At 40.0% G+C, this 16,778-nt stretch overlaps 1 protein-coding gene across 3 annotated transcripts in view; it reads right to left on the reverse strand.

Annotated features, from left to right (window-relative positions):
* mgll (monoglyceride lipase) overlaps positions 1-16,778 on the reverse strand; it is a 41,202-nt gene that overhangs the window by 22,802 nt on the left and 1,622 nt on the right. For 2 of the 3 annotated variants that reach the window (XM_036008294.1, XM_031286546.2), the window contains 2 exons: positions 16,094-16,229; positions 2,502-2,608 (listed from right to left, as the gene is read on the reverse strand). In XM_036008294.1, the coding sequence (XP_035864187.1) occupies positions 2,502-2,608; positions 16,094-16,221 (235 nt within the window). In that variant the 5' untranslated portion in view covers positions 16,222-16,229. Of the gene's footprint in view, positions 1-2,501; positions 2,609-16,093; positions 16,421-16,778 lie in introns of those variants that run through there. The other variant, XM_031286545.2, reaches the window with a different exon arrangement.

Consider the following 16,778-nt stretch of genomic DNA (forward strand, 5'->3'; position numbering starts at 1 on the left):
TCGAACTCCTCCTAGACCGTGTGACCGATCTACACAAAACCTGGTACATAGCATCTCCAGACCGACCTGACATAAAGTTATCAAAAGAATTTTGATACGTTAAACTATGCGCAACAACCAAAATGTCGTAGCTAGCTACCAACACACAAACTTTAGCATATCCCGGGCAAATTAATGGGTATCAGTGCAGAACTTGGTATTGTTGTTCAATGTACCACTACGATGCTATGTACCAAATCTGGCAAAGATCGGCCATTAGGGGGCGCTATAATCAACGTTTATGTGTTTTGGCCAATAACTCAATGCATGTAAATGGGATTTTACGATTGCAATTTCTCTGCCGTAGTAATTGCTATCAACATAAAACTTGTGATGCTAGTTTGGCATGCCACTCTGAGGCGCTGTACAAAATATGGCGAAGATTGGCCATAAGGGGGCGCTATAATCAACGTAGATCAGTTTTGGTCCTTTTACTCAATGTTAATGGGATATTTGCAATGGCAATGTACCACAGACCTTGCGGCTCAAACCTCTTGATATTTCCTGACATTTGCCTCCCCACCACTATGCTTTGGGTCCCACTTTCACGCCCTTCCCTTGTCGTCTACCCCGTCATAACTGCTTGCAATTCTAGTTTCTTTATTATTAATCAGTTTATCTTTCTCTGTTTGTCTGTAGATTAGTTTACTGAACACACATGCTGCTGTTTTTGAGGCTCTGCTGCACAGTCACATGAGTTTACATCTTTCCGCTGTATCTAAGACCAGTACAAGCACACAGTCTGGGCTAAGAGCACTTTGGTGGAGGAATGTAAAAGATAAGAGATTGACATTACATTTACTAACAAGATGACACTTTGTTTCTTTTAAATCCTTCTTTCAGAGCTGATTTCACATTTCTTTGTTCAAAGTGAACATACAGTACACTTTAGTTGGGAAAACAGCAAATGGTGAAACATGAGCAGTGTTTGTTAGTTAATTATGACAAAGAGTCCACAGCCTAGTGGCTCGGTGAGGCTGTGCTTAAGAACAGGAATGCTTTGAGATAAATGCTAACATCTCCATGCTAAGATGATAGCAAAAACTAACAAAATAACGTGCTGATGTTTGACAGATGGATTTTAATTTTTACCCTATTTACCAAATACGTGATCAAAGTATTAGCTTGATGATGGCCGACGGATAATAGTCATAGTATGACCAAAGTTAATACAATTCTTTCTGAGGGGGGACATTAATGTCTGTACCAAATATCATCTATTCAAAGTTTTGTAGACATTTCACCTATGCATTTCACTAAAAACAAAAACGTCAACCTCATGATGATTTAAAGTGTGTGGATCACCAAAGTCAGTGGGATTTATTCTCTGGGGACCATGAATGTCTGTACCAGATTTCATGGCAATCCATCCAGTATTTGTGGAGGTATTCCAGTCTGGATCAAAGTGGTGGACTGACTGACTAACTGACCTCCATACAGCCATACCGCTAGCAGTGATGGACTGGCCATCTGGAATTCGGGCAAATGCCAGAAGGGCCGCCCCCCTATGGACCCCTATGGGCCACTACTGATAATTTGGCTTTGGCTAATTTTGATAAGTTATTTTATGCATGCAGCCACAAATATTCAAGATTGTACTGCGGCAAAGTGCGTGGAAAGATACACTCGGAAAGCAGATTTACTAATTTCCAAGCCAGATTATTGACAAAAATAGGGCTGGTGTGTTGCAAATGCCAGGGCTGTTTTTTGATCCCAGTCCGTCACTGGCTGCTAGTGTGGCTAAAAACAAGAATTCAGCCAAAAAGGCCATCATAAAAGCATCAACAACTGGTGTTGATTATAATCTTTTTTTTGTGTTTTGTAATATTAACCTTACAACTTTCTGTTTTTTTGTTGTAATTATCAGTTTCCTACTACAGCTGCTACTGTATGGCGTCTTTAGCCCCCTGAGAAAGGTGAATCTCTCTGTCATTTTGTCACACTTAAGGTCTTTAGGGTGTTTTTATTTTTTGCCTTACGGATTTGGTGTTCCTTGACATAACCTTGAACAAGATGCCAAACCGTTACCTGCTTATGGTTATTCACTCTGGCCATGAGAATCAGCTAAAAGCTGTGACAGGTCTGTTGTTTGAGCTCAGAACCAGTTCTCCAGTGCTGAAGGATAAGCATGACAGGATTTCACTGAAACTTGAGCAGAGCGAGAAGTTTCATTCACACTTCAAACCAACATTTGTGAAGTTTCCACACCTACACTTACAAACACAGAGGCACTGCGTCAGAACAAGAGCAATGTACACCACAAAATTAATTTTCCCTAACAGGCTTTGTTCCCTCAACAATTAACAATAATGGTTATTAGGCAGAGAGGGGGCTGATGGGCTTTCTTTAAAGCTATGCACAAGCTATTCTGTGTTTGAAGTACTGATGAACATAGGGGCAACAATGAGTGTAGGTGTAAGTAAGCGTATTAATGTGATTTATTGTGTATGTTTGTGACTCACCGTGGTCGTGTGCAAATACCAGCAGGGACAGTTCCTTCAGTCTCTGTGCAATCTCGTCATACGGCCCACAATGCTCCCCAGCTCCGTGGGCAATAAACACCAGAGCCCTGAGAGGAGGAGAGGTAAGAGTTAATTCACAAAGGCAGACCTACACTTGGCCTCCCTTTCTTTCTGTCTTTTTCTTTTTTTTATCTTCCACGCACAAACAACAGACAAACAAACAGCAACTGTTTGCGTTGCTCTCCATGGGAGCTTCATCCTTCCTTGATTAATCAAACTGTTCCTAAACTTGCTAAACTAGATTTCTCTCCAGTACAGGACAGAGGAAAGGAGGGCTGTGAGGAATTGATATGCAATCTGATGTAGGGGTGCACAATATATCGACTCAATATCGTTATCGCGATATCACGTTGCGCGATATTATACCGAAAGTCTCGCGATAATTACGCGATATTTTGTTTGCGTTGCATCCCGCCCAACATGTCCCCAAAGAGTATAGAAGCAACAAGAGGCGAAACTCAATAGAACGTTGTGTTACATTCAGTCCAAGATGGCGGAGCTGCAGTTCCATTGAGTTTCTCCTCTTATTACGTCTATACTCTTTGATGCACCTCTCGAAAAATACACATCACTTGGTAGCGTTGCATTTCCCCCGACTCATTTCCTGGTTCTCCTTCTCCATAAACAACATGAGATCAAGGAGAGGGTTAACTTTGCTCCAGATTTCCCACCGTGGTCAGAAAGAACAGGGGAGACACTTTGTTTCTCTCACTAAGACTCTAGAGTCACTACTCGCTCTGAAGAAAATCGCTGTCACTCTCTCACTTCTACCTCGCTCTACCACACACCAGAGCACGTATAAACATCAGCTGCGTGGAGCCTCCGCAGAACCATAAAATGAAGCAAAAGAAAAGAAAGGACCTAAAGAGAGAGCGAAGAGTGGAGCAAAAAGAACACAAAAGTAAGAAAATGAGTGTTGCTCTGGGAGACGACGAAATAACAGAGAATGAAAGGAAACCTGCCTAGCCTACCCCCGGTTGCTTGGCAACAGTAAACAGAAATTCTCCGGTGCTACCTTAAACCACGTCTTAAAAGTTATTTCAGAGGTATTGTTAAGTCACAAGAACGATGTTTTTGGATTTAAAAGTATTTATTTCTCGATAAAAGTAACACAATATATGAGATTAAATGCCAAACATATCAGATATATACATAAATACGATGTCCTGAAGCGTTTTCCGCCATCTTCAATTATTTTCTTCAACTTGAGCCACTGACATACGTCACGCTGCCCTCACGCTGCCTTCACTCTGATTGGCAGTCGCTCGTGGCCAAACGGCCACTCCCATTGAAAATGAATGGTAGCTGTCGGTACACGATCCGTTCTGCCTGCACGATCCGTTCTGCACATGCGCAAAATGTTCGCGCATGCGCGGTTGTACGAGGATTTACGACACTGCACGATCTGTTCCACGCTTCCGGTCGACAGCCAAGCTAACGTTAGTTTAGCTAACAGCTAATTCGGCTAACTGCTAGCTGAGACAGCATGTAATAACTTTAAAAGACCCTCAAAATAAAACTTGAAAATAAACGTTGACATATATAACAGCTGTTACGTCAGTCCTACTTTACTTGTGCTCATTTAAAATACAATCACTCAATACTTGTCTTTATTGTTATTACTGTGAAGTCTTAATTTAGCTGTAGCCTGCTTTTCCCATTACGTTTGAGTTAACGTTATTTTAGACTGAATCTAGCTGTCAGCTAGCGGTTAGCCGAATTAGCTGTTAGCTAAACTAACGTTAGCTTCCCGGTGGAGGCTAGCCATAGGCTAGTGTGGAACAGATCGTGCAGGTCGTATGGATACGTAAAACAGTATTATCTTGCGCATGTGCAGAACGGATCGTGCAGGCAGAACGGATCGTGTACCGACAGTAGCTGTCTCTTGTAGCTAATGTGACTGTAGGGTAATGCCTCCTCCTCGGTAGCTTGGAAATACTTTGGTTTTAAGCCAACAGATGTGCATTGCATTGTTTTTTATACTGTAGTCGTGTATATACAACCAGTACAACATGTCCTGTTCTATAGACATGCTCTTTATTTATATATTTATACTGTCCAACCAGTAAAACATGTCCTGTAGACACATGTTGGACCAGTCCAATATGACTGTCAGTTGAAATAAACCTTGTGTTGTAAGAAAACTTGTTTTATTTGTTATAAATCTACTTTGATGCGTTTTCCCATAACGTTGGTAATTTTACATATGTTTAAAAATATCGAAATTAATATCGATATCACAATATTCATTATCAATATCGCAATATCACATTTTTTTCAATATCGTGCACCCCTAATCTGATGCAATGATAATCTGAAAAAAAAATCCTCACTGATAGGCTGTAACGGAAAACAGCATTGACATTCCTGCTCTCTTTCCATGGAAACGATGGTTTGGTTTTCTGAAGGGGGGGGGGGGGGGGGGTATTCTAATAAGCCTGCATGTGACAGGAACAGGAGCCAAATCTGAATGGCTTGTTGAATCCCATGTTTTCTTTTTTTTTTTAAGATTTTTTTTTTTTTTGGGGGGGGGGTTCTTTTTTATTAGATAGTATAGACATACAGGAAAGGGGGGAGAGAGAGGGGATGACACGCAGCAAAGGGCCGCAGGTTGGATTTGAACCTGGGATGCTGCAAAGGACTCAGCCTACATGGGGCGCACACTCTACCGGGTGAGCTAAAGGTCGCCCCGAATCCCATGTTTTGTGATCTAGGCAGCCCACAAAAAACTGACTGGGTTGTCTGATTTCACAGTTTAAGGGTTGGTAGGCACTTCAGATACCAAAATGTATGAAAAAGTGAGTTTTTCATGATATGTCTCCTATAAAACATTCAGCAAAAATGCAGCAAAATGAAGCCTGTATGCAAATATTTCTTCAGAACAGCAGATTCAGTGGCTGAGTTTCCATCCAAGTGCTTTTTAAACAGTAATTCATAATGTATTCACTCAATAAGGCTGCATGGAAATAAACATGTCAGATGAAATACCCTAAAGTTTTCCTGCTGGTTTGAGTCAGAACCATTTTGTTGATTTTGGAAATGATGCAGTACTTTGCACTGGAATTTCATTTCTCATATAAATGACATAAGAAGATTTCTTTTGACTTTGTGTTTTCTGATGTGGAGTAGCTGTGTTTTATCCCTACCCTGCTCATATTTTTTTTTGTACTTTGTAGCCACTTTGTACTTTGTGTTTATTGGCAGATGTTTCAATTCAATGAGGCAAACCTGTGTCAAAACAAACCAAAGCTTTCAAAGAAGTACTGGGAGTTTATGCAGTATCGAGAAACAGATGTGGATATGGAAAGTGGCTATCAATATGTTTTTAATAACAATGTATCAAATGACAATGTAAAAACAATGTGAAAGGTTTCGCTCACACTGATGAACCTAAAGAGAATTATCACCTGAATCTGTCCTCAGCTTTACGCCGCTTTATAACAATTTCAGCTCACTGTTTAGCAAGCTGTCCAACCAAAACTTTTTTATCGAGTCTATTTGCTCTCATAGGGTCGTTTTCAGCCGCAGCAGGCAGCTGTTTCCAGAGAAAAGGCTCTAAAAACGTATTGTACACTACCTGCTCAACACTAAGCAGCAGGCATTTAGCAGCTAAAGATTCTATTCTTTAAAAAAGAAAATGGTGGTTAACTTCATGTTTATTTAGAAAGCGAGACCTTTTGTTAATTAATGCACAGGCTGTGAGACCAGGTTGTATAAGGTTTTACTTCTTTTATCAGTGCATATTAAGCGGCAGAGCAGCACTGAAACACTGCAGTGTTCTTTCTCTAAGTAGCAGCGGTGAGGAGCATGTGAGCTTCAATCAGCAGCAGATAATTAGCCCAAATGTATTCAGCGACAGAGAAAAAGGGAATGGAGTGAAACAGGGAGAAAGTTGGTGAGGGTGTGAGGTGGGTTGGTAGAAGTGTAGAATAAGAGTAGCTGTTCATCAGGCTTCTTTAGCAAATCGCTCTGATTGCACATCTTTCCCTCCTTTTAGAAAAGCCATCGCCTCGGGCTAAGACTTCCTCTGCACTTGTTGGCTCAGAACGAGTGTGAGTGTGTGTGTGTGTGCGCTTTTGTGTGTGAATGAATGTCTTTGTATAGGCACAATGTTCTGTTACACACATGCCGAGGGGCAGCAGGGGATTAATGGGGCTACTCTGGGTTCATTGTAAAGACGACTGTACAGTGACCAACACTCCAATGGAAACCACAGGTGTAATGTTACATTTGTAATTTGCTGTCTTTCTTTCTCTAAGACTCTCCATCCATCATGCTCTAAATACCTCTTTGGTCTGCTTGATAATCTCTCTTTCTTCTTGCCTCTCACTTTTTTCTCCGTCTTGTCAGTGTCAGTTTTAAGTAACTCTATAAGAACTGACATGCACCTCTTTTTTTTAGGAGTTTCTCATGACTCAGCCTGTTAGGAGCTATTTTTAAACTTTAGGCCCCTGGTATTGTAAGGCTAATGCTCACTTCCATTGGAAGGCAAAGTAGCCATGACAATCATGATTAGGTGGGGGCAGGACTGAGCAGGGAAACGTTCAAAGATGGACAAATATCCCAAACAACGCCTTCAAAGTGTCTTTGTCTGTGTGTTGTACAGGAATGTTTTATATTTAGGACTGAAAGTATTGATTATTTTAATTATTGATAAAGCTTTTAATTACTTTTTTAATCAAGTGAGTTTAGTCTATAAAAAAATGCCCATCACACTTTCCAAGTTCCTATGGTGATGTCTTAAAACTGCTTGTTTTATCCAACCAACAGTCCAAAACCCAAACATAAAAATAAATGAGTCTGTTGATCAACTAATTGATTAATTGAAAAATAGGTTCAGCACTAGATATATTCAGCTCAATAATGTTCAGAAGTGGATGTTTTAATGTGCATTATCACCTGCATGATTATTCTCTGGTTAGAAGTGTATTGATTATTTTGTGTAAAGTACTTTAAACTTCTAGTAACAAGAAAAGAGGCTTTTAATTTTTCTTTCTCATTCACCCTCTCTCTGTCCTAGTCTCTCATCTCTCATGGGAACTAGAGACCCACTTGTCTCCCACACCAGTTTCAGTTGCTGGAACAACATGGCTTATAACCAGCCTTATTAAAACTCTCAGAGAGAGTTTAGTTCTCCTTCTGGCTCTACTCAGAGCTATTCCAAACAACCACAGGCCCAAAACAAAGCCAAGACCCTAATCCCCTTAATGCAATGCTGACTGGCTACTCCGAGATAATTTAGGAACTCACAAACCTTCCAACTGTGCTTGAATGCCACATTCTGCACCTTTTACACGAAAAGCAAACGTCTTAGGCATTTTAGACATGTGGCTTAAAGAGGCGCACACTTATAAGGTGGAAAGACAAAACCCCTGCAGGGTTTCTACTGTGGCCCTAATTTGACATTCATGACTTTTCCATTATTTTCCACAACATAATCCATGTATTTCAAATATCTCAACATGTCGTTCCTACATAGTTTGTACATTTGTTTTTCTAAATGAAAGAATCTGGCTTTTACCACAGTTGCGCTCACTGCTGAGAAATCATCAACACCGTCCAGAGCAATAAACGTGTAGAAATGTTACATTCCATTGTCCTCTCTTTACAGTAATCACCAGAATTACAAACAATCAATGGTGAGGGGCTTAACTACTAGTAAACAGAACAATACTATGGAAAGTATGTTAAAGTCCCCTACTGCAGGAGCCAGAGTGGGACTCATTTTCTGACTATATTAAAATAACGTAGTTAAAACCTTAGTATATAAGTCTGCAATAGTTCTCTACAGCCTTGTAATTCAGTTTATTATTGTAAAATATCATCATCATCTAATTCATGCTCCACAATGTAGATGTATTAGAACAGTTAACAACATCTTTACAACACAATGGTGTTCAACAATATCAGAATCTATTTTCTGTGCAAATAAGTGTTCACAGATATCCAAACTATAAAAAGAATAATAAAAAAATAATTACAAAAAAAAAAAAAATATATATATATATATATATATATAGTGAGGAAAATAAGTATTTGAACACCCTGCTATTTTGCAAGTTCTCCCACTTAGAAATCATGGAGGGGTCTGAAATTGTCATCGTAGGTGCATGTCCACTGTGAGAGACATAATCTAAAAAAAAAAATCCAGAAATCACAATATATGATTTTTTAACTATTTATTTGTATGATACAGCTGCAAATAAGTATTTGAACACCTGTCTATCAGCTAGAATTCTGACCCTCAAAGACCTGTTAGTCTGCCTTTAAAATGTCCACCTCCACTCCATTTATTATCCTAAATTAGATGCACCTGTTTGAGGTCGTTAGCTGCATAAAGACACCTGTCCACCCCATACAATCAGTAAGAATCCAACTACTAACATGGCCAAGACCAAAGAGCTGTCCAAAGACACTAGAGACAAAATTGTACACCTCCACAAGGCTGCAAAGGGCTACGGGGAAATTGCCAAGCAGCTTGGTGAAAATAGGTCCTCTGTTGGAGCAATCATTAGAAAATGGAAGAAGCTAAACATGACTGTCAATCTCCCTCGGACTGGGGCTCCATGCAAGATCTCACCTCGTGGGGTCTCAATGATCCTAAGAAAGGTGAGAAATCAGCCCAGAACTACACGGTTTCCAAGGTTACTGTTGGTAATACACTAAGACGTCATGGTTTGAAATCATGCATGGCACGGAAGGTTCCCCTGCTTAAACCAGCACATGTCAAGGCCCGTCTTAAGTTTGCCAATGACCATTTGGATGATCCAGAGGAGTCATGGGAGAAAGTCATGTGGTCAGATGAGACCAAAATAGAACTTTTTGGTCATAATTCCACTAACTGTGTTTGGAGGAAGAAGAATGATGAGTACCATCCCAAGAACACCATCCCTACTGTGAAGCATGGGGGTGGTAGCATCATGCTTTGGGGGTGTTTTTCTGCACATGGGACAGGGTGACTGCACTGTATTAAGGAGAGGATGACCGGGGCCATGTATTGTGAGATTTTGGGGAACAACCTCCTTCCCTCAGTTAGAGCATTGAAGATGGGTCGAGGCTGGGTCTTCCAACATGACAATGACCCGAAGCACACAGCCAGGATAACCAAGGAGTGGCTCTGTAAGAAGCATATCAAGGTTCTGGCGTGGCCTAGCCAGTCTCCAGACCTAAACCCAATAGAGAATCTTTGGAGGGAGCTCAAACTCCGTGTTTCTCAGCGACAGCCCAGAAACCTGACTGATCTAGAGAAGATCTGTGTGGAGGAGTGGGCCAAAATCCCTCCTGCAGTGTGTGCAAACCTGGTGAAAAACTACAGGAAACGTTTGACCTCTGTAATTGCAAACAAAGGCTACTGTACCAAATATTAACATTGATTTTCTCAGGTGTTCAAATACTTATTTGCAGCTGTATCATACAAATAAATAGTTAAAAAATCATACATTGTGATTTCTGGATTTTTTTTTAGATTATGTCTCTCACAGTGGACATGCACCTACGATGACAATTTCAGACCCCTCCATGATTTCTAAGTGGGAGAACTTGCAAAATAGCAGGGTGTTCAAATACTTATTTTCCTCACTGTATATATATATATATATATATATATATATATATATATATAAAAAACATTCACTCACTTTATTTTTGCTTTACGTCCTCTTAACAAAAATCTATACCGGCATCTGAAACATGGAAGTTTTTGACAAGGCAAAATGTTTGCGGCTTATACCTGACTCTCCTGTTTTCTTGCACCTGATTGGTTAGTACGAGGGTTAATCAGGCAGAATATCTTAAAACATTATATTTGATTTGATATTTTAAAATGTTAATTGTGACATTCTCTGTGGCAACTGTTCGACACCTTGTAAATTTGTTTACAGTAATTTGCTTTTGCTGATGTGCTCTTATATAAACTGTGGTGTTAAATTAAAGCTGAAGGTTTTGGCATCCAGACTGGACAGGAGCCAGAGGACGAGAAGGACCGGACACTGGTAGGTTAATACGATTAATAGACTTAGACTGCTCAGAACGTAATGGTGTGTGTGTGTGTGTGTGTGTGTGTTTGTGTGTGTGTGTGTGTGTGTGTGTGTGTTTGTCTGTACAGTATGTGTGTAGGCGACCACATCAGTGCTGTTAAGTGCAGACTAAGTGAATGTACAGTTATAGGGATGTGTATAGCAATTTAGAGACAAAGATTAAAGGGAACGAAAAAGGAAGAGGAGTAAAGATAGAACGAGAAGAAATATGTGAGACAGAGAGGAAACAGGACATCAGCAGCTTTTGAAAAGCCTAACTTTAAGACTATAAAACTAAAATAAAGACACCATGACCACGACGTCTGGCCAATTTTAAACTGAATGAATAGTATCCCAATAATAATAATAATAATAATAATAATAATAATATCAAATGTATAAAGCACTTTTGTAGTTGATCATAGTCACTTTACAGAAGAAGAAAAAAAAAATTATATATATATATATATATATATATATATATAAATAAGATAGTTAGGAGCCTGGGCTAGCTGACTGGGCTGTGGAAATCCAGTTCAAATAGGTAGGTTTTCAGGGCCTCTTTAAAGATGGGCAAGATGTCAGAGGTAAAGTAAAGTGACTGTACTTGAAACAAATTATATTGAATTATAGGCCAGGTCAAACCAGCATTTAAAATGACTTAACACACATAGCATGTCCCAGCTGGCTAGCATACTCACGGTTATCCTTAATTAGCCCTGCGAGTAGTAGTTGCATTATAACTGTATTCTGCTCAATTCAAGACATTTCAATAGTGTTTAAGACACCTTCAGACATTGTAAGAAGAACCCGTGAATTCCCAGGTGACAGTGAGATTTTTTCTGCACTTGGAGCAAAACTAAATGGATATGACAGAGAAGAACAATGTGACAGGTGTAAAATGAGATGGAGTCTGGGAGAGGGATGAAGTGTGACAAACTGGTATGGAAAAGAAAGTGTGTGTGTGTGTGTGTGTGTGTGTGTGTGTGTGTGTGTGTGTGTGTGTGTGTGTGTGCATGCTGTGCTGTGCTGTGCAGAAAAAACACACACAACAGAGACAGAGGAAATTGCTGTGTGATGAAGAGAAACTGACACATACAGACAGCAGGCGGCAACAGAAGAAAAGTTTCCAAGAGACCAAAGAGATCTTAATACGGTGGAGCTTAGAGGCATTTCATTTGTGGTGCAATTGCCAAAAACGACATAAACTCAACAGTCATTGTCTATTTTCAGCAATTATAACATACAATCATCTGCCTGTTGTGGAACGTTAACAGGAAACTAAATGTCAGAGTAAGACCCGAAGGAAGTGAAGTGTTCATGGAAGAGATGCACATATAAAATCAACCCACTCATAGCTGAAAACTGCTACCTTGTGGAGATTGGATTTTTATTATCCTGATTGGACTTCTTATGAGTCTACTTTTTATCATGTACCAACACTGAATCGATAAAATACTACCTCTGCTATTTTGTCCCCTCTTGTTACTGCTGAAATATCCTTTATTTGCACACCTTTGTCTTCGCAGCTTTTCATGTTTGCATAACCCATTTGCTCTCTTCTTATGCAATTGTATTTTTCTTTGATGGATCTTATCTCTACTTGCTGTTGCAACATTTGACGTTCCCATAAAAAAATTGCATTTAATATACTCTATAACATTTAACACATCTCTATAGCAGCAGACACCTTATTTTTGGAAATCAAAATAATTATATGGAATACGTTGATAATTATTTACACTCCCATTCACACCATCTATGTCTCATCACTGTGAATACGAGCAACAGTGGAATGAAAACTGAACACTGACTTGTTCTCTGTTTCCTTTTTAAATTAATTTACAGTAAATGATCACACCTGGTACTTTGAATCACCTACTCAATGAGTTTTATGGGACTACAAGTGGCCCTAATATTTTATACACTGCATTACTCAACCAAAATTTGCCCCCAAGCGCAAATACGAAGGAAGCCATTATAGAGCTTTTATCTTTGTAAAGTATCCTCCACTGACAAGCCTGACAGCGGCAGCGAGCAGCAGGGAAATTAAATGGTCTGGCACCATCAGCGAAAACATTAATAACAGTGTGACCTATTTACACAAACTGTGTGTGTGTGTGTGTGTGTGTGTGTGTGTGTGTGTGTGTGTGTGTGACTTTCAGTCTGTTTGTCATGTGAATACACAGGTGTGCAGTGCATGTATGGTATGCTGGCCTCATGTGGGTTCATCTGTCAATCATTGTGGATGCCTCTCCACCTTTCACCTACATCCTGGTTCTAGTAAAAGGGCTTTTCAGGAGCTTGTGACCTTTGACCATATTTTATTCTCATCCCCACAAGGAACATTTCAAATAAAGATTTGCATAGGTTTTAATAGGTTTTATGGCTGTATCTTTCAGACTTTTCATTTTTCAAGCAAAAGGTCCCAACATTCACCAGTTCCAGCATCTCTCTCAACTGTAGGGAATGTAGTGCTTTTATTTGTCTTATGTGATAGTAAACGGAAAATCTTTGGGTTTTGGACAAAACAAGCAATGTAAAGAGCCATTATTTTTACGGTCTATGGATAGACACCAGGCTGGAGTGTCTTGTTTTGTGACACTTGCTCAGCAGTTTTACTCTCTGATGACATCCTGTGTGTAACTTTGATTTTGCATTAAGAGATTTAGATGGCAGCATGTTCAGGAGATGCTGATTTCACTCTACCAACGATTTTACTCAGATAAACTGAGACAATAGCATATTAAGAGTAAGACCACTATTTTGGGTAATGGTGAGGGTGTGATTTTACTGAATAGCTTCTGTTTTGTCAGCTCGTAAAAGTGGAGTAAACCTACCTCAGGTAAAATAATTTAGTCTGGGATTCAGTGAAGAATTTAACTATCCTGTGAAAGTCTAAATGCTTCTAAACCTTTTTGCGCTGCGGTGCCTATACAATCTTTGTGGAACTGCAGAATGCTCATATTTCGTGGTGACAAAAATATCAAATTTGAGTATGATGCATGCAAAAAGGCCACCAAATATCTGCTATTATCATCTTATAAAAGCACACATTGGTCGACGGATATACACATTACGATACACAACATTTATGGAGTCTTGCATGCCTCTCTGTACCAAGACTGCATGCATTTTTAGCATGGTCACCGGCTGGCAGTCAGCGAGAGCACTCTTATATAAGCCATCCAAAGCCTTGGCTCTAAAACTGTTACAACACAGAGGGATCTGCAGCTATTTTAAGCCTGCAGTGATTCAGCTTTTCACTTCCAAAAAACATGATTTGCAGAAGAAAAATAAAGCTTTTATGGTATGCCAAAACCAGTTTATTGATTCTTTTGGCAGGAAGGATAGGAAACATTTTTTTTTAGAATTTGTTATTTATTTCCAAGTTTCTTTGTTGACAAGCTTGAAATATATTAGCAGGTAGTGTCATAAGGGGATGTGGGCATGGGTCTGGGAAAGGGCTTCTGTGTGACCACAGTGAGGTCTCTGTCCTCACAGGCATTGTGGAAAATTATAAGGTCAGAAGTTTGTTCCACTGCCTGAGCAGAATCATGTACATTTACATTTAAACAAGAGCTGCCGGAGTGCATCAGGCAGAGAAGTTCGATCCAACCACAAAAACACCGATCTGCTACTCACATAAACAGATATCTGCACACACATATACAAGCATCCGCATGTACAAATACAGAATAAATCCCGGATGACTGCAGAATAAACACAAATGCATACACACGTGCTATTGGAAACTCTGAGCCGCGGTTTATGTAGCAATTACGCAGCAGTGTCAGTTAATGAGTCACTGCTCTACTGAGATGTGTGAGCCTCATGACTGTGTGAGAGAGATCAGCAATGTCTTGACTCCAGATGTTTTGTGGGCCTTTATGTCACATCCTTTTCCTCCTGTGCTTTCACAATGCATGTAACTTTGTGGTTTGTAAGCAAGCTTAAGTATGACATCTGTGTCCTGTTTCATGCCCTGCCACGGCAGAGAGTGCATAGCAAGGGGGCCTCCAACAGCAGACTATTAACAGTAAAGTGTGTTTTTTTTATTTTTTATAAACTGGATCCATTAATCATCTAGTTGTATTGTTTGATGTATTTTTGGCTAAGAGACGACACTCTTTCACACACCAGAAAGCAGGATAAGTCAGGATCTCAGGTCTTTTGCAAATGAACTATATGATGCTGTTGATTAGGGTTGAGAATATCATTCGTACCAACTACAAGGAGCAACCTCAAAACATAAGGATTTATGGGTATAAGGATAACAGCTGTTGTCATTTGATAGCCAGCATTTCCTCATGCTTGGAAAGTTGGGTTTTTCAAAATAAAGTGAGGGGGAAACCAACGCTTGTACCAATTTCCGTTTCCCTGTGTGTTCCTAAAACACAGTGATGTTGTAAATCTAGTGAGCCATACACACAAAGTGCAAAAAAGTTAGTTTTTTTCAGCTGTTCACTATTTTTTAATAGTAAACTATGGAGAGCATCTCCAACCACAGTAAATGTACTGATCAAGTAACTGGTCTTTTTTAAACGGGGTCATGACCCAGTATGACTGGTGCATCTGGTAGTCGCCACTATGAGGGGATTAACATAATTATAATGTTTTTAACGTGTTTGGGTCCCAGAATGAGACTAAACTGTCCATATTTAATACAGATGACTAGATTGATTTTATTCTATTTCCTGTTTTCTTACTAATGTCATTCTGCTGTCTCATTTTCATTACAGCAGACTACAAATGCACTTACATGTTGCACTTACATGTGGCTCTTTGTAGTTTGGTTTATTTGAAGCTAATGTACTTCTTATATGTGATTCTTGCTGTTCTGAGTTTGTACCTTCATGGTTTAATGCACTTGGAAGTCATAATTAAATAATAATTTTGACCTAGTGATGTTTTGTGTAGCCTATTGTTAAAAAGTAAACTGATTACTTAAATAAGGGGACAGAGCAGGACTTTAGTAAAGATGTAAGGATGATGTATTGTTATAAACATGGACCTAGGCCAAATTACTACATGTGCATTTATTAATGTTGAGTTACTGAGTTAAAGCTCAACAAAGTAGGCTACTTTTCAGCCAGTGTTACTCCTCATTATGTAACCCATATGAAGGGTAACAACGATTAAATACGAGTAACAACACATTTTGTACTGTTGATTGGGGGGGGGGTTAAACTAGGATGAGTGTGGATTCATACACTGCAGTTGGTGGTGTTCATTTTGCACTCTCAGACATATGCACTGATCAGACAGCGTTAGAAACTACAATGCAAACCCAACTGTGCACACTAAAAATGAACATGAAGGAAGTGTGACTCCAGGACTGAAAGCAACCACGTTCACATCACTTTCAGTTCTTGAATGAATTAACCCAACTCTTGGGGTAGGAAATTCCATCTCACACACATATCCCACACACACACACACACACACACACACACACACACGATACAGTAAAACAGAGACACTTTCCGCTAGTTTTTCGCTCCGTTATTTACTGACCTTGGCGGGCCGGCGGGCTCCCAGTAACGGCAGAACAGGTGCAGTCCGTCGGCGTTGACGATGTGCTGGAGGTCGGTGTAGGGAACTCCCTGCGGGCTTCGCCGCGGAGTCGCTCCCGGCTCGGGCATGGAGGGGTCTGCAAGAGAGGCACGGAGGAGCGATGACAACACATCGCTGCCGTAGAAGTAGCAGCTGAAACCGGCGGCGAGCAGGCAGGTGGCGGCGGTCACGGCGTTCATTGTTTATTTATTTTTTAGTGCGTGGCATGCGTCGGATATGACTGCGGTTTGGGGGTTAGTTCGATTTGCCGGATGTAGGCTAATCCTGAGCGGTATACACGTGAGGCAATGTTGTCAAGCGTCCGACTGGCGTTACGTCACGAGACCGCTCTGCTTTCCACAAGGTCTCTCAACCTCTCTCTCTCTCTCTCTCTCTCTCTCTCTCTCTCTCTCTCTCTCTCTCTCTCTCTCTCTCTCTCTCTCTCTCTCTCTCTCTCTTCCTCTCTCTCCCATTCAAATTAGGTTTTTTTGGTCATGACCATGATTATAGAACTTAAAGTGTGTTGCCAGCAGAAAACAACAATGGTTTGCACATTACTAGACTATTCAAAGTCAACAATACTACAACTACATACTGTAAGGGAAGAAAAACAAACCATAAAAACTAAAGAAAAAAAGAATATGAA

This window comes from Sander lucioperca, chromosome 12, assembly GCF_008315115.2.
Source record: "Sander lucioperca isolate FBNREF2018 chromosome 12, SLUC_FBN_1.2, whole genome shotgun sequence".
NCBI classification, from domain to species: Eukaryota; Metazoa; Chordata; class Actinopteri; order Perciformes; family Percidae; genus Sander; species Sander lucioperca.